The sequence below is a fragment of the Triturus cristatus genome, chromosome 2_1 (genome assembly GCF_964204655.1).
Source record: "Triturus cristatus chromosome 2_1, aTriCri1.1, whole genome shotgun sequence".
Lineage (NCBI taxonomy): Eukaryota > Metazoa > Chordata > Amphibia > Caudata > Salamandridae > Triturus > Triturus cristatus.
Window position 1 is genome coordinate 237887690 of NC_140581.1, and position 22037 is coordinate 237909726.

General features: G+C 44.5%; 1 protein-coding gene across 1 annotated transcript in view; it reads right to left on the bottom strand.

Moving 5' to 3' along the window:
- Positions 1–19965, bottom strand: part of GOLPH3 (golgi phosphoprotein 3) — a 39376-nt gene extending 19411 nt beyond the window's left edge. Inside the window, exon 1 of the mRNA XM_085630600.1 lies at positions 19524–19965. Within this exon, the coding sequence (XP_085486726.1) occupies positions 19524–19727 (204 nt within the window). The 5' untranslated portion in view covers positions 19728–19965. The remainder of the gene's footprint in view (positions 1–19523) is intronic.
- Positions 19966–22037: the final 2072 nt, after the last annotated feature.

Sequence of the window (22037 nt, forward strand, 5' to 3'; positions counted from 1 at the left end):
TACATAAAAGGGAAAATGTGCAAGCTGTACATAAAGTAGATAAGTCAACCATAAAAGGTAACCATGAGGCACTCCAAGCGAGACCAGAGTCACGTCAGAAAAGGTTTGATTGACTTTGATTCTTTGAGCTCTGTTTATAGGAATGAAGCAACCAAGTTTAGAACAGGACCAGATAGACCCATCCTATTCTCCTGAAGGGTTATCATGCGGTCATGTTTGACCGTATCAAACGCAGAGAAGAGATCCAGTAGACTAAGCAGGCAATGTTCATTCTGATCAAGCAATCTCAGGGCATCATTTGTTTTATCATGGGTTTTGTAAAACTTTGATGTTGGGGACCCTAGCACATATGAAAATAAAAAAAGAACAGTGGCTTAATAAAACAAAAAAACAAATGCCCCTGAAAGAGCAACCTATTTCAAGTAGTCCCCGATACTGAATGGGGCTGCTTTGTCTGCAGATGTGCTCCTTGAGAAACAGCAGAATGACGTCACTCACAGTGAAGTTAGCCAATGGTTCAGATGAGCTAACCACTGCTCCATGCTGTATGCTGTGGTGGGCAGAAGAAAAAAGTAATGACACAATAAGAGACCCCATGGATAAAGACAGCTGACTGAATGCCCCTCTAAGTAAGTATATTGTATATCATTTTAGTAAAATCAAAAGATCTGGTCTTGCGCCAGACCAAAAAATGACTTTTCACTCCTTGAGACAAGAAGTTGGTCTAAACCTTGAGAGAAACATCCCCACCTTGCCTAAAACACAAGCTCTAGTCGACCAGGTGGTAAAAGAGAGCTCTGTATAATCTTCATATATGCCTTCATTACATTGACTGTATAACCTATGAACTCAAACCAAAAAAGGGGTACTCTACCTGTCTAACTTGATTACGGAAGCACAGGAAAAAAATAAAAAGCGTTTTAACATGAAGTGCATGAAATGCTAATATTGGGAATAACTGATCGTCAAAAGGGACAGGTGCTCACCTAAAGCAACTGTCCCAAGGCCCCATGAATGGGCGCCAGAGAGCGCCTAACAAGATGGCAGCTGTTTGGCACTGCTCAGACAGCTAGAACCAATATCCGTAAATACAATCCTTCAAAGAAACTCATCACACTATGCTGACCAGATATCTTTTCACTTGTCTAGGCCCCGGGGAGGAGGTTCTCTGCCAAAATTGGCCAGGGGAGCGCCACATGTCCCCCTTACTTTTGATGGTCAGGCCCGGGGAAATGGGGTGCCAGAGGCTGAAATAGGCCCACGGAGGGGGGTGCGTGCCCACTCTCCATTTACTAAATGGATATGCCCCAGGGGATGGGATCCCTGGGGATGTAATCGGCCCAGGGATGGGGGCTGCATGTCTCCCTCCCAGGTTTCCTGCATGTGAGAGGTGGGCCACAGGACCTGGCCTGCGGCCAACGCCCCGCTGTAGAATTGGGTTAGCCGCAGGCCAGGTCCTGCGGCTGACCCCTCACCTTTGGACATGCCCTGTCGGGTGCCTGCAGGGGGTTGGATTAGCGCATGGTAATAAAATATCACTTAACATTGGAAAAAAAGCCTCAAAATTGTGAGAGAAAAGCAAAGGTTACAGGCACGTTCTAGTTAAGTTCAAATTTTACACACACAAAACCAGAGAAATTCAGCAGTTACAGATAGTGTTTGCCTCGTGTTTTTCTCATCTTTTTTTATTATTTTTTTGCACAAGATTTCTGACTTGGTACACAATCTTTAGGGAATCCTTGGGTATCATGTTCTGTTTTATTTTCTCATCACTCTTTCTGATTTTCCCTTCACATATTCGGTGTTGAGCACAAACAAAATTAATTATTTTCATATTGTCAACCCATGTATATATTTCATTTTTGTAGAAAAGAAAGTGGACGCTCCCATATTTGAAGTCCTTTTGTCCTGAAGATGACCCCTAAAATACTCGTGGGTCGAAACGCTGTCGACTCATAAAAACGTGGCCTAATTAAGCAAGGACACAATTGTTATTTGTGTATTTTCTGTTAATTGTTGTTTTATGTTGTTTCTCCACCACTGTTTGTTCAGTTTACACTTGTCAATGTTTCTGACTTTATCATTGTTTGTGTAACTGTCTGAGCGCCCTTATTTCATGTTGTATTGTACTGAATTTATATTAAGCACTTTTTGAGATTCCTTACGTACATGGTTATTGCGAAATTAAGACAGCATAGTCTTTTCCTTTCCTTTGCATAATTCTTTCTTTTTTACACTAGTTGTCTTATAGTCTGCTATTTTAGCTCATGAACCACTGTTTGGAACATAGTTGATACTGCCCCAGGTTCTTGTTCTAGGGTTGCCCTTGTTGTTTGTAAACCAAGTTTTTTATATTGACATATAAGGATCTGTCCTGAGGAAAAGACACTAGACCTGGTCTGTGTCCAGGTAGCTGAAACATGTAGAACACATGTTTACAGTAGATGTCATGGATCACAATGACCCCCAAGGTCAACTCTTTCTTTTTTAACCTTACCCCAATTCCAAATCACACAATAAAACTATAAAGTTAGGCTACAGACGTTGGAGGTATTTTTAACACATTTCACAGATCCCGCTAGTAATCTATTTTATAAGTGCTCTCACAGTGAGAAGATTGAGCCTACTCATCCACATAAAGTGGATGTGTGTCGACCCGATGATGAAGCAAGCAACTGAGGAACCACGGTGGGCGAGGGTCTCTTAAAAAACATTGAGGGATTTCTAGTTGGATTAGGTTGCTTTTAGGCAACCCACTCTCCTTGGATTCTTTAAATAATTTGCTCACGTTATATACTCACAAAAGTGAATGCAAGCCACACTTTTGTCCACAACAGCCAGCGGGGAATAAAATGTATCTTTTATGAGATTATGGTTTGGGGGAGAAAAAAAAAAAATCAAATGGCAAGGAAGAAATCAAAATATAGGAGGAGCAATAGGACAACGAAAGAGTGGCAAGCAATACGTGATCTTCAAGGAGGATAAATCGATTATCATAAAAGCATCTGATAATGGTTATGATACTGTGTATTTATTGAGAGCAGGTACGCCGGGCTTGTCTCTTGGTTAACTAGTGCATACACCACCCCAAGAAGTAGGAAAAGGTGTGGGGCAACTGGCACACTTTCCAAGGGTAGTGAGTAGGGGGGAGTGATGCTGGGGAGGGAAAAGGGGCACCTCATTTTTGATGCGTTATCTTCTGTGGACTGAAAATGTCAATGGCCATAAAGGCTGCATTCCAAATATGTAAACATGTCCGAATCTTGATAATATCTGCTCTGATCAAATATATACTAAAAGATTGCTGCAATTCAGTTACTGGATTCACTGTATACAGAATGATGTTTAATAAAATGTGCATATACCTCTTCACGTGGTTAGTCGTAAGCCTGTTTAAAAGCCATGTTTTTTGGAGTTGCCTGAATCTTGCATAGTTGGATGTGGATTGGAATCTAATTGATGATGAATTTAGACATTTGAAATCTGACCATCCAGTTACTCCTACCATTTATTTATTTCCAAAAGTCCATAAGAAAATCCCCCGGGATGTCCCATTGTTAGTTCAATAGGGTCTGTATTAGAAAATACCTCAAGATACATAGACAATTTTCTTTTCCTATTTATTACAGCGCTTTCCTCAAATTTAAGAGACTCAATTGACTTTCTGAATAAGAGCAATGATTTACCCTGGAAAGACAACTATTTACTATCTTACATACATCCATATATCATCATCAAGGAATGTATGCAGGTATTTTTTTAAGATCAAGATCAGTCAGTTGCATGGAACATTCAGACATGTTGATGGAAATGCTCGACTTCTGTTTCCCCCATACTATATTTATGTTTAATGGCAGATACGGTCTACAAAAGCAAGGAACAGCTATGGGAATTTCTTTTGCCCAAACATATGCAAATTCATTGCTGGGATGGTGGGAGTCCGTGGTTGTATGGACAGATAAAAATCTGAAAATGATGGAACATAAAAAGATGTGGACCCTTTTTATTGATTACTTTATTATTCAGGGGGGGGGTGTGATGGAGGAAATTTGCAATTATTAATCTACTCCCTGAATGGAAATGAGTGCAATCTGAAGTTGCTTTATTGCAGGAGATGCATCTAACTGGGGCAGGGCGCTACACGGGAGATGGGGAAGCCAGCTAGACTATGCAGTTTACTCTGCCTTTGCAAGGGGGGCCTTTTTTTGGATTAGGCTAGGGGTGACATTTCAAACACATAGGAAAGTTGTGGACCCTGAGGGTAGGTTGGTGCTAGTGCTGGGATGACTAGATTGGAAGGATGTGGCTCTTCTTAAAGTATATGCCCACCAACACCGCCCAGGACAGCCTTACAGCCCTTCTTCCCTCAATGCTTCCTTTTCCTCAAATAGTAGGTAGGGATTTTAACTGTGAGGCAGAAATTTGCATGGATAGGTTTGGCCCCCAGCTGCGCGTGCCTCTGCCTTCTGTAGCTGGGTGCAGCACTGGGGGCTAACTGACTGTTGGAGAATGAGGAGGGTCTGTTCCTTCCGTTCTACTGTGCACGACTTAGAGGTGAAACTGGACAAGGTGCTTGGCTGCCTTGAGGCATTCAAGAGGGTGCCGAATGCTCAATACCTGGCACAGATTTATTCTGATCACTATCCTCTACTGTGCACATTCCAGTGGTCTGCGAGTCAGATTTGCATCCCCTCTTGGAGGCTTGACCCATTGCTTATAGAGGTCTAAGGGGCATATCAACAAGGGATTTATCTCTGCTTTTTTGGCTTTAAAAGCCAAAAAAGGAAAGATAAAACTAGCGCCCTATCAACAACAGGGTGCTAGCATGCAAATTTGCTAACCCTGTTAGAGACAAAAAAAAGCAGCACTAACCGCGGTTAACGCTGCTTTTTTACATCTGGTATTTTTCTGACTTAGCCATGATATCCTATGGAAGGAGTATATCATGGCTAGGTTTGCCTGTCCCTATCAACAAGGTAACGTGAGATTATCGCTGGGTTTCCAGCGATAATCTCACGTTAGCCTGTTAGCGTGAGGATTTTTATCGCTATTGAGATAAGCGTTGCTAATAGCACGCTATCTCAGCGATAAAAATTCACGCTAGCCGGCGATAATTATCCTAGCGCTAAGTGCGCTTAGAGATAATTATCGCCGGTTGTTGTTGATATGCCCCCAAGTGTTTAGGGCTTCCCTGCTACAGAAAATCACTACACATTGGACTGATAACCAGGGATCTGCTACGTCAGTGGTGGATGAATGTGAGGCGTTCATGGTGGTCATGCATGGTTACTCTATAATAAATAGGGTGGTGTGGAGTGCTAAATTGCATTCTGATATACGACAACAGGAGGCAGTTTTGGAGGGGTTCCATGCAAGACTGGAAGACAAGAAGGGTGGCAGGGAGCGGCTGCTTGCCGTGCATGAAAAGCTGTCCGATTTGGTGTAACGCTTGTGCCAGGCATACAAGGTTGGCAGGGATGAAGCGGGGAGAATGTTGGCCTGGTTCCTCATAGAGGCGGCTGAGGGCCATACAATCACCCAGGTTCAGGAGCCCAGCTGCAGCTTGTGTTTGCGTGGGAGGATATTAACAGTTCCCTGCGTTTCTGCAGCGCTATATGCTGCGGGCATAGCGATCGATGACTCGGAAATGTTCGCTACATTGCGGATGCGTCCCCACCTATGGTCGACCCGGGGATGGGGGCTGAGATCATGGTGCTGGAGGTGCAGGGAGCAGTCAAGGAGATGGCAAGGGGCAAAGTTCCTGATACTGATGGCGTACCGTTAGAATTCTACTCTACCTACCTGACATCAGTTGCCCCGCAACTGGTGATGGTCTTTAACAAGACGGGGTGCTCTGGCGTGCTCCTGCCATCCCTGCCTGAAGCAGTAATAGTGTCGCTACAAAGAAAGGCAAAGACTCCTGGGAGGTAGACTCCTACCACCAAATATCCATGCCCAATGCAGATGATAAAATACTGGCCAATAGAATGCTTCCTCATATGGCCTGACGCAATATATGCGTGGTGCCCCTACTGACTAGGAGGGCGCTGCAGCGGCCCTGTGTGACTATGGGTGAAGGTCTGGACTAGAGGTGCACTGGCATAAGACATGTGCCTTTCCATTCCCACCTGACTTGGACGAGACCCAGTGCACCTCTGCAATCGCAGCATTGTGCTGGGAGGGTGCCTCTATTCTATATCCGGGGGTTGATTCTACAGATCTCGAGAGTCATTCCGCGAGGGCAAATTCACTGGGACATTATCGACTCAATATCCTTCTGGGGTACCCTACAGATCTCAGTCTACAGACGGATCGCCATATCTAAGATGGTCCTGCTGCCACACCTGTTATACCTCTTCGCTGCACTGCTGACTGAGCTTCCCAGGTCTTATATCTGTTAAACTGGATAGTCTTCTTACCTTGCTATACTGGGGAACCTTCAGATAGAGTGGCTCTCGGGTAGCTACGCTTACTGGTGGATGAGAGGAAATTGGCTGCACCAGACTTAGAGTTATACTATTTGGCAGCCCAACTGAGTTATACTATTTGGCAGCCCAACTGGTGGCAGATGGGTTCCACGGAACCTACTGAAAATGAATGCCTCCGTTGTCTTCCTATTTCCAGAATGACCAAGGCGATTACCCTACTGTACCGGGTTCTATTATGGGGAGCACAACCGGACCTCCTGCCACTACGATGCTGGTCGGAGGCAGACCTGGGATTGATGTTTTTGGACTCTCCTGGAAATCGATACTGATGTCTACCCCTAAGGTATCTCGGAATGCCAGGTTCAAACTTATCCAGTTCATCTTTCTGCTTGGCGTACCTCACACCCCGGAGACTGCCCACTATGTTCCCCGGACAGTCAGCAGACTGCCCTCGCAGTTGGAGGCGGGGTTCATCCAAAGGTTATGGTCCTGCCCAACCTCAGCTCTGTACCATGCTTAAGTCACACTGGTAATACAGTTGGCCACGAATAGGCAGTTTGAGTTTTGCCTACTGCACTTGCAAACGTGCAGCGCAACTCGAAAAGTGACGGACAGATTTACGGACTTGAAAGTAATACATGCCAGGAGACAGCGGACGATTAAATCTACCTCTGGCCTTGATCTGTGCAGCTGGAGCAGTGAGCTGACCAAGTAAGCGGAGTGCGAGAGAGAAGCACTGCGCAGGGAAGAAGCTCAGGGACTGTAGAGTCCCCTTGCTGCTCTCCTGAAACGTGATCCTGGCAGCCTTCCCACATCTAGATAGATCAGGGACACAAAGGTGTTATCCTCCCCAATGGTCCGCAGAGTTTGTCTGCTCGAATTCTGCTCCCGCTGTGACTAGCATCGCTGCTGCCCACACGGACCCGCCCCAGGTGTATCTAACCCGATTTACCACTGAATTCTGACTGGCGAAGCAGAATGACATACCTGCCTGGGATGACGGATAGATGTGATGGCGAAGATCGCACGTGCGTGCTTGGGATGGCACAAGGTGGCCCAGCTCCTGAATGTTGGGGCCATCTCTAGTTTCTCCTTAACCATATTATTGGCCCTTCCGCTCTCCCATACCCATCATGATGGGGTTATTACTCTGTTTGTTATTCCTCTGCTGCTCACCTATACAGTTTGTTGGGATGGTTTCAGTTTTCATGTTTAGAACAGCATCGCTGATGACATTATTAACAAAATGATAGATGTATTCAGTTGTTTTCTACAGTTTCGACATCATGGATTCATTATGCACTTTATGATGCTAGAAATATTTGGGTCCCAGCACTTCACTCCTGAAATTAGGAGAAGGTGATGACATATGTACTTCCAGTCATTTTGGGCGCATAGATCGTAGCTCAGATTGTTTATGAAATTACAATTTTATTTCGGGAGTTCTCTTACACTTACCTATTATTAATGCGTTGTGCACTTTATGATGGCAGAGGCCCTTGGACACTAGCACCTTACAATTTGGAGGATGAAATGATTGATCTTTTAGTTGTCTTTGTACTCTGTTATAATAGGAGGCACCTTGCACTTTATAATGGTAGAAACAATTGGGTGCCAAGCAGACCCCCTCCCCTACTGAAAAGAAAATAAATATATATATATTTTTTTTTAAAGGCCGGCCCGTAGGAGGCCTTGCACCCTTTCTCAGCCACTTTTCAAAGGGGCCTCCTGGGGCACTGCTGGTTGGGGGATGAAGTCCCCTTGGATGCTGAGGGTCCTTGGGCGCAAACAACCCCGCCTGTTACCACAAGTAAATCCCACACAGCGGGATTGCTGAGAGCTTGTGGGAGGCCACTCACCCTTTCTCCACTACTTAGGAAATAGAATTTTAAAAACCTTAGAAATTCATTGAAAAAAACAAAGGTTACAGGAGCGTTAGTCAGGTTCACATTTCACTTGAAAAAAAACAGAGAAATGCAGCAGTTCTAGTTAGCTGAGCTAATAATAACTTACGCCCCTGCAATGCACGGCTTATGACCTCACATATTACATCACTCATGACACAGTCAGTGACATCACGCATGACATTTTAAATACCCATGGGGAGGCCAGAGGGAGCCCCCCAGTACAAAAAAAAGAACAACAGCAAAAAATGCTGCAAACCTGCAACACTTCCAAAGGAAAGGGAAAATAAATTGCAGCCAGGCCCATCTAATTACATTATGCCCCGATGAACCTATACCCGGGGCCAATATTATTATTTATAAAATGGAGCGGAGCGGCCCCCACTTCCGTGCCTCTAGAGGCCCCGGAGAGCCCACTCCTTGGGCCGACATTCATTTGTATGGGATGAGGGGCAGCCCGGCCTTCATCCCGGAGCCGAAAATGCACAAACTGATAGCAGCAAAAATAAATAAATAAATAAATCAGCTGCCATTTTATTTTTAAATATATGGGAAAAGGGGCATGATTAGAGACCATTTTCTGCCCTGGCGACCCCAAGGCCAAGTATATTCATTTAGGGAAGGGGGTCACACAGCCCCCCTACCGAAGCCTAGCAAGGCCCTGGAGACCCCATCCCCAGGACTGATTCCTTAATAAAACTAACGTGGCGCTCGCTGGCCCCCTCCCGAGCAATTGAATACCACAGGGACCTCACCCACTGGGACAGGTTAGTAAATAAAAAAAGCGGAGGGGTGCCCTGTGGTCCCTTCGAGCCTCTCAAGGCCCCAAGGACCCCGCAGGGGCAGGGAAACGTGTTTTCCCACGTCTAGCGGGAGCATTTTCATATCTCCCGCAAAACAGGGGCAAACACTGAGTCGGCTTCATGCCAATGGGAGATTTCAAAATGCTCCCACCACCAGTTCTGATTGCCTTCTTGGCCTGATGCAGTTATGGAAATAGAACCCATAAAGCTTCCGCCCAGAGGGAGCAGCATAAATAGCTGCTTCCTCTGGGCTGTTCACGGCCAAAGACAGTGCGCAGCATGTTGATGGCTGCCTAGGCGGGGGGGAAGATAGTGGGAGTCAGCCAACCTTGCAGCGTGGGGTTGGCTAACGACAGAGGTTTGGAAGCAGGGCCTGACCATAGACTGTTCCAAGTAGATACTTTAATACTCTGTGGTGTACGTCTCATAAGAATTTCACTGTCTGCAAACAGTGTGGTAAACACGGTTTACAGTACCCACTTTTCTACTCGGAACTTAATTTCTGGTAAAATGCTGTCCGTAGTAGGGCATTAATTTTGGAACAGACGTTGAGTATCTTCAGAAACTTGGCTTTCTTTGAACAGTTGTATACACTTTGAACACTGTGTGCAATGAGGGTTTCCCAATATCTGTGGTCGATTTTTCATGTGCTACCTGTGAAGTGTATGGTACAGAATCAATGTTGCACATTACAAATGCTTGCTACACCTAAGGGAGTCATAAAAGGTGATGGCATTACTGATGCTTTATATTATTCTAAGCTATTTTATACTTACTTTCAGGCCTTTAATGCCATACTAGTTTATAGAGTAACGTGTACAAAAGAAGATTGCATGATGTCATCGATCAGGTCATGAGTGTTGTAATATGCGAGGTCATAAGCAAGGCATGGCAGGGAACAAGGTATAGTTAACTTTCCTAAATATACTGCTGAATTTCCTTCGTTTTTTTTAGTTCAAAACGTTAATGTCACTGACGTATTCACCCAACCAGAACGTTACTTTAACCTTTGTTTTTTCAGTGCACACACACACACACACACACACACCCCGCCCCCTTGTACTTTCAGTCATCGCAGAGGAGCTTATTTTTGGTTTCAACATATGCACCAGTCCAGGGGACATTCGGGATGATGAGCAGGAACCTAAACCTTGCTTTTATTTTAGAGGTGCAGACATAGGGTTAATCAGCCAACTAAGACCACTAAAGTACACCACATGGAACTGTTCTGCAGACTACATCCTCATGGCACAGGACTACCGGTGTTGATGGCAGTGGAGCCTCAGCTCATTTAACCCTTAACAAGGCCACACCATCGACTAACAGTAGTGCAACTGTTACTATTACCCAAAAGTAAGCTCACAGAAAATAAAACAAGCATTTGCAATGCACTAGGTCTCGCATTTTCGCGACTTTGAGCTATTAACACTGCAAATAACCTTTTTAAAACATAAATAAAAGGCATTGTCATTTACAACGCCCATAGCTTAAACTCGCGTAAATGCTAAACCTATTGCATTGCAAATGCTTGTTCTTTTTAGTTTAGGGTATAAAATTCTTCTAGAAAGATCCCACCCCCTTAACCCCAGATAAACACTAGGGTCTGACCTTTTCCTTTCAATTATCAACCACAAATGGGTACTTAGGCCAATATGAGTGTATTTACTTTTACTCCAACGCATTACATTTTTGACCCTCAGGGCTATTTGGCATGGCTTCCACGATTTCCTGCAAGAGAGCTGTTGCTCCTGGAGTACTGAGGTCGACATGTTACCGGGTTGCATTAAACACTGACCTGGGGAGTGGTTTGGCTATGGCTGTGAGTCCAATTTAATTTCTAGCCACTTCTGTGAGATCAACATCCACTGGGTCTCTACGACCCCCTCTACAAAAGGGGTTGTCATATTTAAATGTACCAAGTGGCTGTCATATTTAAATGTACCAAGTGGCAAGTGTTCAACTGCAATGCTGTATCTTCTGCTACATTCCTGGATCAAAACAAAAAAAAAAATGTATGTTTAGTTGCTTGCTTAGGTTCCATAGAACTACTATACTCCGTTAGTGGGATCGCCAACCATCTATGCTGACAAGTTATCTTGTGACAGTGGCAAAGCACAAGTAGACACAGTTATTTTAGAGATTAGGTGAAGAAAGGTTATCAGAAATGAGTCACTGAATCTTCAAACCTTCAGTTGAAGCTGAAACTGCTCTCGGCCTATGTAAATCCCTTGAGGCTGTTACTGCCCCTCCCTGCACCCACACCCAGAATGTGCCTGAATGTGCACATGCCAAGACACTGCAAAGCTGCGGGATAAAGGGCAAGGGCTTGGGTTGATTCTCTCAATTTTTTGGAAAAACAGTTTAAGTTTATGATCATTGCTTTTTCTGAGTCATTATCAATCGACTGTGGGGTTCCGCTGGGCTCTTCCTGGAGTCCGACCCTTTTTAATATCTATTTGAGCTCTTTTGGATTTAGTCTGCTTCTGTATTCTGAGAACACCTAGTTGTTGTTTTCAGATTCCCCTGATCATAGAGGAGCCCCAGACCATCGTAGGAACTGCCTCTACGCTATATCCAACTGGATGGGACAAAATGGGCTGCAGCTTAATGGGGGAGTGGGAGAACGGAAGTCCTAGTGGTGGGAAATCAGGCTCATCTTTGGTCCATTGACTGGTGAATGGACGATCTTGGCCCTTTCCCTCCTGCTAAACCCTTCTGTTAAGAATCTTGGGGTCTGGATGGATGCTGATCTCACCATGGATCTCTAGAAAAAAAGTTGTCCGCCTGTTGTATGGGCGTCTGAGAAGTATCAAAACGTTTCTCTCGACCGTACCTGATTCCAACCAAAATGTCCTATGGGAATGTTCTTACTTGTGGCCATCGCACTCTTCCATTAAGTGTTTACAGACTGTCCAAAATGCTTCAGCCTGGTTACTCTTACACATTCCTAAGCACCAATCCATCTCCTCCCAGCCCTTGACCGGTCATCAGTGGAAAAAACTATTTATTTTAAGACTTTGTTTTGCCTTCTTGCACTTCTCAGGATCTGGCCAGTGGTATCGCAGACATTTTTTCCAGCCGTACCTTCCTACCAGAGTACCAAGATCGCCAGTTCCAATATGGGTTTCTGCCTAGGTTAAGCACAGCCACAAATGGGCAGCCAATACTTTAAATATCTGGCGGCCACACTTCGAAATGCCCTGCCTTCTCAGCTCTGCCATTGTCACAGTGAGACTATTTCCAGAAAACAGTTGGTTTTGTTTAAGTTGTGTGGGGGTTCTGTCATGGCTTTCTCGGTCATTCACGCTGAGAAGCCCTGTTAGGGCAACCATGCACTTTACAAATCCTTAGATCACAACACCTTCCAGGACACGTTCCTACATCCACTCCCGAAATGATATGTTGCTCTTCCAATCCTGACAGATTGTTGACAGACCCCCCCCCTTTAAGATTATCTACTCCTTTCCATCTCTCTGAGTTTTCCTCCTCTTGCAACCACTTATCAGAGGTAGTAGAAGACCTAGTGGAACCAGGCCATGAGTTGGAAAAACGTTACTGTGTTGCCGGGTCTTTGTATGTAGGAGGTTTGGTTAAAATGGCAGGAATATTCGCCTGGAGCTTTTCCACTCTAATGAAATGTATCCGTTGATTATTCCTCTGCAGTATGCTCCCCGGCAAATGCACAGAGTTTATAACCACCAAAGGCATAGCCTTTGCTACCTACCACGTTCTTCCCAAGTACAGAGTAAGCAGTGTCGGTGCAACTCTGGCCACCTCTTCGTCGTCCACAACATATTTCCAAAGACGCCTTTCCCTTTCCCCTCCCCTATCATTTATTGGCACTCCTTGTCTAAGAAGGCTGAAATCCTGATCAAGCTCCCGAGGGAATCAAACCAAAGCCTTCCTGCGTGCTTGCTCTGATTTGCAGCACTTCCATTCCCAAAATGAATAATCGTGCAGCCATTTTAGGATCTTGCCCAAAGACTACTATAGCTTTTTCTCCTGACACGTGTAATAAAAAAATCCCAAATAAACAATTCAGATGTATATACACGCATGCATGCATACATATGTAGACAGGCTGTTCGTCAGCTCCCTTCTTCCATTGATCAGTTCAGCTGTAATTTACATTTTGCTCTATCCCACCCCGGTATACAGCAAAGGGTCAGCCCACTATAGCCATTGGCTCTCTTCTACTGAGTGATGACATTTTTTACAGATCACATGTGCATATCTGGCTAAAAAGAAGAGTACTTAAGTGGCAGTGCTAGTAGGCCAATACTTTAATTTGCCAATACTTTTCTCCTATTCTTTATCCTCTCACTTTTTGGAGTCATCCTTGTGTTTTAGACTATGTCTGCAGAATACAGTAATTCCAAGCCAAGAGTACCTTTTGGGGCTGATAAGATGAATATTTTCATAAAATGTGCATTAGAACTTAAAATAGTTTCCTTACCTGTTGTAAGTGCACTTCTGTGCTAAAAGTTGTCCATTCTGTTCTATTAAAGTCATATGCAACGGATATTTTTTTCCCCAAACATTTATATTGCTACCAAATGCCTCCGGGTTTAGATAGTGACATGTTTTCTTTTTTCTTTTACTCTTTGTTGCATTTGCTTGTAATAACCCTATTTTTTGCTTTTCTTGGGAATTCTGTTGTCTTCTCGCATAAGTTAATAAGTCATGCTTCTGTTTCTTAAAAATGTTGTTGTTCCAGTTCATGTGTGTCTTTTAGTAATGGAGGCTCCAAGGAGTCATGCAGAGCAGGTTTCACAAGTGCATTAGTGAACCCAGTGTATGATTTCTTTGACAGTAGATTCAGTGTTAAAAATGTATTTGTTATACTTCCAGTCAATAATAAATAGAGCATTGCTGTGCGTCTGTGTCTTCAGTATCCACACTTCACCATGAACTTTGGACTTTAATGACCCATATCTTCCAAAACGGAGGCTTCTATGCTATTATCTGAATGCCTCCAAGGAATGCATCTACAAACGAACAATCTTTCGTGTTTTTCATTTTTTTATTTTTAGCTTGCAAGACTCCGTGTCATTTTTAAAGATCTTTATTTTCGAAGAGTTGTTTGAGGGCTTGGTGGCTCGCCAGCATTGATTTGCTGTTCTTCATCCCCGTCTGTGGCGGAACTGACGAAGCTCCATGTAGGTTTCCATTCGCACCGGTCCCGAGTTTTCTGGTTACAGGGCCTCCTGCAACGTTTTCATTATTTCAAGAGAAAGTAATGGAGTGAGGGAGGGCTCCTCTCTAACAAGCACGGAATCGAAACCAGTGGTGTGCGCGCACCACAGAGGAGCCGGGGAGGGAATCGAAACCAGTGGTGCGCGCGCACCACAGAGGAGCAGGGGTGAGGGTGCGAGGCAGCGAGTCGAACGCGCACTGCTACGTGTAACAGACACCAGTGGGAAGTGGGCGGAGCAAAGGTGGGACATGCACCCGCCTTTGCCCAATTACGTGCTGTTTTTTTTTTTTTAAAACGCATGCTAAAGCCAATTGCAGCCGGCGAAAGCAAAAGCACACGCACAAGAGTGTGGTCAGCTTTCAGAACCCCCTACATGAGGTCTCTCGCTGCGCGAGCAATGCTGCGCACTGCAACGCTAGGCGCGAGACATAAACATCGTACAGGATTGGAAGGGTAGGATTCACCAAGAGTCTTGGAAAAGAATGACAATGACCCGCTCATTAAGGTTTTCTCTTGAGGACTAAAATATATTTTTATAGGTTTCCCACCCTGTCCAGAACAGAGTAATGAGAAGATATTAAAAGATGGACTGGCCTTCCTCCATGATTAACCCAGTCAGTTCAGGTTAGTCAAGGAAAAGGCAGTTGTAGCCAGAAAACTTTCTTTCTACAGAGTTGTGCCTGTAGATTAACCCTGAACTGTAAAGGAATATTGTACATGTGGTGATTGGCTGGAGTTTTCAGTTCTGCTAACTTCATATTTTAATAAAATAATGTACTGAATCTAAACTTTCTTACGTACAAAACAGCGACTCTATGTTGTAATAGACCTGCTATAATACCACAGGGATTTCTAAGGAGTAACTGTCATTCCTGGAAAAAACCGAACACGTTAATTAAGATTGTGAAAAGGTATAATTTTACTTATGCATGCCTCGCCGATTTGACATTCTACATATAAATCGATAGGGAAAAGGAACACAAGAGCAACAGAAAAAGATCTGCAGTCTACATCTGAGGGGAGTAGGTAAAGTGCCCAGTTTTAAAAAGTATAGCAGAGGAGTATGAAGACAAACATCAAATACCCAAATAGTTGGGTCATCAACTATCTCTAAAGAGAAACGAATGTTATTTGGTTTAACCCTTAAAATGCAAGCGAATATTTGTATTTTTAAGAGTGTACTTAGGGTGTGCACATAAACCAAGCTACAGACAGGTACGCTCTCGGAGCTCTATAGACGTCTTGGTACTAGTACACACAAAGTCAGGAAAGGGGTGCCTCATTGTCAATGTGTCTGTGCTAGGACAATAGCTGTGCATGTTGAGGTAGACCTGCAATGAAAGAGCTCTTTTGATATGCCGTTACTGGGCAATATTACATGGTTTAGATCTAAATAGTAGCATTGTAAGGGCACTGCTTAAATCAAAGTGGTGGTACACTTTACAAACTACAAATCTCCATTTCATGATACGAATCATTTAAGAGAACTCTACTTATTTTATGTACCGAGATAGTGGTGAATTACGCTGGTCAGGATAAAAATTAACTAAGATACAAACGAGAGTGCATCAGTCTCAGCACCGGGACACATACAAGTCGGATTAAACACACTGAGTGCTTATGGAAGTCTATATAGCAAGATACAAGCGCATTCTGCATTTGTATGCTTGATGAATATTTCAGTACTTAGGCAGTCCAATGCATGGTCGGTGTCCTGTAGAAGTCTTAGTTACTAGTATGGCGGTGCATGAAAGGTCAAGATAGACATGCGCTGCGAAGTCTGTTTGCTGCCTAGATAAGGGGATGCTGGTTCAAGCCATGTAGATACAAGATAAGCTTCATACTCGCCAAATTTTCTCCATATACATTAATCAAGTACTCAACAGAAAAAAACAGCGTAAAAATGTGTTTTTTTCAAATCTACCTGTTTAAAAATACCCCAGAAGAGAGTGAAATAATTCCACTTCAAAACTTTATTTGGGGCCAGGCTAAGGAAGTGCACTGCTTGACCTCCGTTTCTTTATCTATAGTTTTTTATTAATTTTTCAAATGAACATTATATAACTGTGAAGCGGAGCCGTTGTTGGTCCATTACATTTCTGTGATAAACATTTACATTGTATACCTGGTCTGCGTGCATGTCTCATTTCTCACCTACTTATGCACTATGTCCCACGAGCTAGGGTTGTGGTGTGAGGGGGGGTCTGGGCGGGAGCATGGCTCATCAGTAGAGGGGCACTCATGATGCAGTCCTGTGGTGGTGATCGTGTGTGATATTGTCTCAGGTAATGGGGGGCTCCGTGTGTCTGTAATTTGGCCCACCCTTTGGTCCTACTTCCCTCGAACCATGAAATCTATGTATTCTTGAACAGCTGTAGGTCCATTTTAGCCCACCCGCTCACGGTGGTCTATTGTTGTTTTTCACTTCCAATCATCCCATATTGTACCATCTTGTCCCCGTCCTCCCTTATAACCGTTTAATGTCAAGGCGTCTGCTCTAGCCCATTTATGAATGTCACGTAAGCAGTTATACACCATGGGGGGTTGACTGGCTTTCCAGGTCATCTCTATCAGTCTTTAAGATAACAGGAATGCCAAGTCAATGAATCTGAGGGCCTATAGGTCCGGTTTGGTATCAGCCATGGTAGACAACTCTGCACTGATTGGCCAGCCAGGTTTGACAGTTTCTGCCATCCTCTCCCATTATGGGCCTATCATTGGACATGACCATACCACCTGATAAAATCCCATCTATGTCTATTGGCATCTTGGATAGTTCAAGCATGCCGCCTCGCACATGCGTTCCATACGTTTCAGAGTGAGATGTTTAGTGAAGGTAATTAAATTGTGTGTATTGAAATCTCTGGTTCACCAATACCCGTTTAACTAGCTCCTTAATATTTTGCCATTGGTCATCAGTGATATTTTCTTCCTATGAGTTCTTGGGTATTGGACGGGCTGTGGAGGCTTGTGTATTGAATAGATTATACAAGCTGTGACATCCCTTTGGGCCATCCTGTATTGTATGTCAGGTTCCCCTGCAATGGTACCGCCAACTGCAGCTCATGTCTCCAAGCCCACCGGGACCCAACCATGTGTATTACTACACTGCAAGTAAGGAAGTGTTCTGCCATCAAGCCATGTGTGTGCTGTACAGCTTGGAACGTTTATAATCTCCCTTCACTATACAGATCTCCAGCCTGGGTCACTTTGGCCTCCTTCCATGGCCTCACCTCATGTATCAACCAGGCGTTGCGCAACACAGGGAATGCCCACAACTTAAGCACTGGTGCGTATAGGGGTGAGATATATACGTGTAGGTATTTAGTCCAGCATTTCTCTGCTGTGCTCATGAGGACAGTTTCTGTCCCCATCGTTTTAGTTGGGTGCAGTATCCACAGTAATATTGGGGTGCCACAGAGGGTTGCTTGCACTTCCTCTATTTCTGCAAAGGCCCCTCCCCCCAAGCTACCGCATTACCACTGTAATTGTGGTACAGCATAGTAAAGCTCAGTCGGGGGCGCCCATGCCCCCCTCCCTCAGTATGTGCTGTATTTTATACAGGGGTGCTCGGCGCCTCTGCTGTTTCCCCATATTAGACACGATATTGCGCGAATAAGGGCCTTAAGGAAGGAGCGCCAGCATCACAGCAAACAAATACAATAGCCTGGGGAGTATCAGCATCTTGTCCATCACCACCCAGCCCATCGGGGAGGCCTTCCAAAGCCCACTGACTGACTGTCTAGCCAATCTCCAGGGGCTCCTTGCATATAGATACTGAGATACAAGTAGATATTGTAGCTCAAGACAGTGGTGCATTGTGATAACTTTAGAGGACCCATTTCCGAAAGAGAAGACGATAGATTGTCAGAGTAGAGTTGAAAGCAAGAGTAATGTGAAGTTCTCGCTGTGGAATATTGGTGCACCACTGGTCAAGCTAACAGGTTCATTTAGTGGGTTCTATAGATGTGTTGGGTCAGAGAGATCTTGTAAAGGTGCAGTACGGGATAGAGGAGAATTGTGACAAATCTAACAGTATTAAGACTAATAAAATACAAATGCTTTATAAAGACATTGAGTACATTGAAAATATGTCCCTATGGCCTACATTCACAAAGTAGTTAACACTTGTCACCTATAAGCAGAACCAGGTCATTTGAAAAGCAAAACTGCTTTGCTATGTGAATCGTCGTTAATGTCCCCCGTCAACCAATGTAGACCTCCCTATTCCGTGCTGAGGGGCACTGAAAAGCAACATCCTACTGGGGCAGTTGACTGTCGAGTTCAAAGATGAGGCGTTAAGTGAAGTGAGAACAGAGAGCTGTATTCATATGCTCATTACACGTGGAGATGGGCGTCACAAAAGCCCATTGGAACCGTCATATCAGACCTCCACGATTATCAACATTATCAATCTTTGGGCATAACACAGCGGGGTGAAGGAACCATGGTAGAACAAACCAAAATATAAACAGTAAAATACGACACTGGCCTGTCAAAAAGTGCACAGATACGTCACAAATGATATTCCCATTGTAGAAAAGCAGTAAATTTGTACAGCCCTATCGTTGTCTTGCAGCAAACTTGACTTACATCTAGATCTACGTCTAGCCACTACACAATTTCAACTGTTGTTACTCCACTGGTATACGTCACTGTAAATAATTTTACTGGTTCTGACACACACCTTGATTAAAGATGCTGGTTTTGTGAGATCCTGCAAGTGATGCCTCTAATTTTATTAGAAAATGGTGATATTTTTGGTGTGTCTCGCTAGAATGGATGTTGGGTTTCGTACACATAAATACGAATTCAGTTACAATTAACAGTGACGTGTTATGGCCTGAGTGTTGCATGTGCGTGCATTCAACCGTAAACAGTGCCAAAAGTGGCACTGGTCACAGTACAGAGTACGCAGGTTGTACCTGCTATTCTGTGCAAACAGAAGGGATACATGCCCTCCTTGTATAAGCCACTGCTTACTAATATTCCAGATCTGTGCAGTATAACGCGAATCTCCACTGCACGTAACATTCCATACAATAGTGCCCTTCTTTAAACAATGCTGTAGGCGCCAATGGGGATATACAAAAGGTATGCTGCCGCAGGCTACACATAGTGTTACAGATGTTCCCGGTCTGCCTACAGGTTCACGGAAGGCCACCAGCCCTCACCCAAGGCCCCCTCGCACCTCTCTGTCCTTGAGCCCGAGGAGCAGCACCTCCTCCATCAGCGTGAGCCGGGTCTCCTTGTTGTCCCCCTTATCCTCGTCCTCGGTATCTTCGCGGTGACGGCCTTCCTCCTCGTCGGCTTCGGCCGTCTTGTCCTGGGCACTACGTGAGGCCTCGGTGCGGCGCTGCACCAAGCCCGAGCTCCGCTGACTGAGGGCCGCCATGGCTCCCCCTTGCCCAGAGAGCGGCGGCACTGCCCGGGCTCCTCACAATGCCGCAAGGGCCCCGCTGCTCCTCGTGCCAGAGGCCACCTATCCAGCGGCCAGTACCACCGGGTCGGTGGGGTTCATGCGGCTGGGGTGCCGGAGACAGCAGGTAATCCCTGCTCTCCTATCGGCAAACAGCTCCAGCTGCTGCTTCTCCAATATGGCGTCGCTCGCAGACGTCACAAGAGGATGTGGCACTGGAGGCGGGGCAGAGCATTCTCCGGAAACGCCAGGCGAGCTGAGAAGCATTAGAGACTCAAGAAGACTGGCTAGACGATGAGTTTGGATGTGCAATTCAAAACAGGGCAACTGACCAGACATTCGTTGGAAAAACGTTTTGAAACATACCCACAGGCCTGCCAAGGTTTCAGTTTGCTAAGCGTGACAACTCTATGTTCTCTATGCCATGTGTGTTATTTCATTGCCTTATGTGTTTATACTGTGAGCGAACATATTTACAAATAGAACAAAGCCTATAGGTCGATGTATGTGGGAGTTGTTTTCCTTTCTTCATATTAAACGCAACATGAACTGGGTTTATGCTAACCTGGATTGTGTTTACACTGTCCTCTTGTCACAATATATCATGTGATGACTATTGCTGTTCTCTTTGTTCTAAATAAAGCATTACTAGAGCACACTCTAATAAACAGAGTGTTCCCAGAGACTTTCTGTAGTGAAAACTAATACGTAATGAATTGATAAATTTCAAATTTATTCAAAGAGAAATCCAGACGAAGACGAGGCAGCAGCTTCCATGTTCAGATCCAACATATACTGACCGGTAAGTCTGCTAACCGTCTCCATGCAACCGTAACATTCTTGAAACATAACAATCTCACACGCTACTCGCCTACCTCAGCGCATGCTGGACTAATTCAATAAACAACATTGCAACATTCTTCCCATTCCTCGTGAAGGCCAGGAGAGCTTCACGAGGAACGTATAACACTACACTTTCTCTCACTGTACCTAACCAAGGACATTTCAGTTATTCCAGGCTATTGTTATATAGCCGTGGTACTCATAGTATGGCCTGCGGGCCGCAAGTGGCCTGGTAGACCTTCGAAGGTGGCCCGCGGACCTTTGTCTGAATGCAGAGTGCATTTCCAGACACTTGAAGTTACTCAGCATGTGATTGACGGCGGTGTAGGGTTCAAGATATATTAAACTATTGCTATTATGGCATTAATCAGGGATCGAGGGTGGAGGAAATAAATAAAATGTGCTGATCTTGCAACAAACTTCCATTCTTATGATTAGGATTGCCAGCTCATTATTTTGATGTCCCAGACATACAAAAATAAGCAGTCACCTAAAGATGTATTTTCAGCGCTTATCTTATCGAACAGAAAATATAAATAGAAAGCACTTTTAATGGTGTTCTAGGACTGTCTGAATGATCCATGACTGATAATTAAAGGGAATAAAGACATAAAAGTCGCATTGCAAATGAATACATACTTTTTTATTTATAACCCTATTTAGTGTCAAGACCAGGTCTTTCCAGACTCTTTGAACACATGGCTGGCTTTTTTCTTTTGGCAACCCTACTTTATATTCCTTTTCATGAAATGCATTCACACACTACAGCAGTAAATGTAAAATACAAATGTACGGCAGAGTGCGGGGCCCAGGGGGTGCTGGAACCAGAAAAAAAACACTAAGTGTCAGTAACCAGTTTACAAAGGTATGTAAATATGCAAATGGTCTTTAAAGACCTATGAACAACTCGGGCGTGCCGAGATAAGATTGCAGGCACTGCCCAGCGGAGCCCACAGCAGCTCGAGCTGCACCAGCCTGCGTTGAGACACACGACGAAGGGAGGGGAGGGGCGGTTGGAGAGGGCTGAAGCCCTTTTCGCGTTGCGTGCCTGCTACCCACACTATTATAAAATGTATGGATCTTAAAATGCACAGGAGGGGAGTTGCAGCCTCTGGCAGTGGGAATTAAGTGTAAAAAAAACCTGAACTGCCTCAAATACTGTGTTTGTAAGTGAGTGTGTGCTTATACACAATTGCATGTCTATGAAAGTGTGTGTGTGTGCATGTACTCCAGTGGAAAAGGGCAAATTTACATATCCTCCCTGCGTCACAGACCCGTCATCATCCTTACTCATTCATACACGCATTCATTTGTGGGGCCCATAACACCAACACTCATGCAACTTCACTTTGAATCTGCACACAGGAGGAATGAAGCGCTGGACATGTGGGGTTACCTTATTACATATAGGAAGAAATTCTTTACATTATATATACAATACTT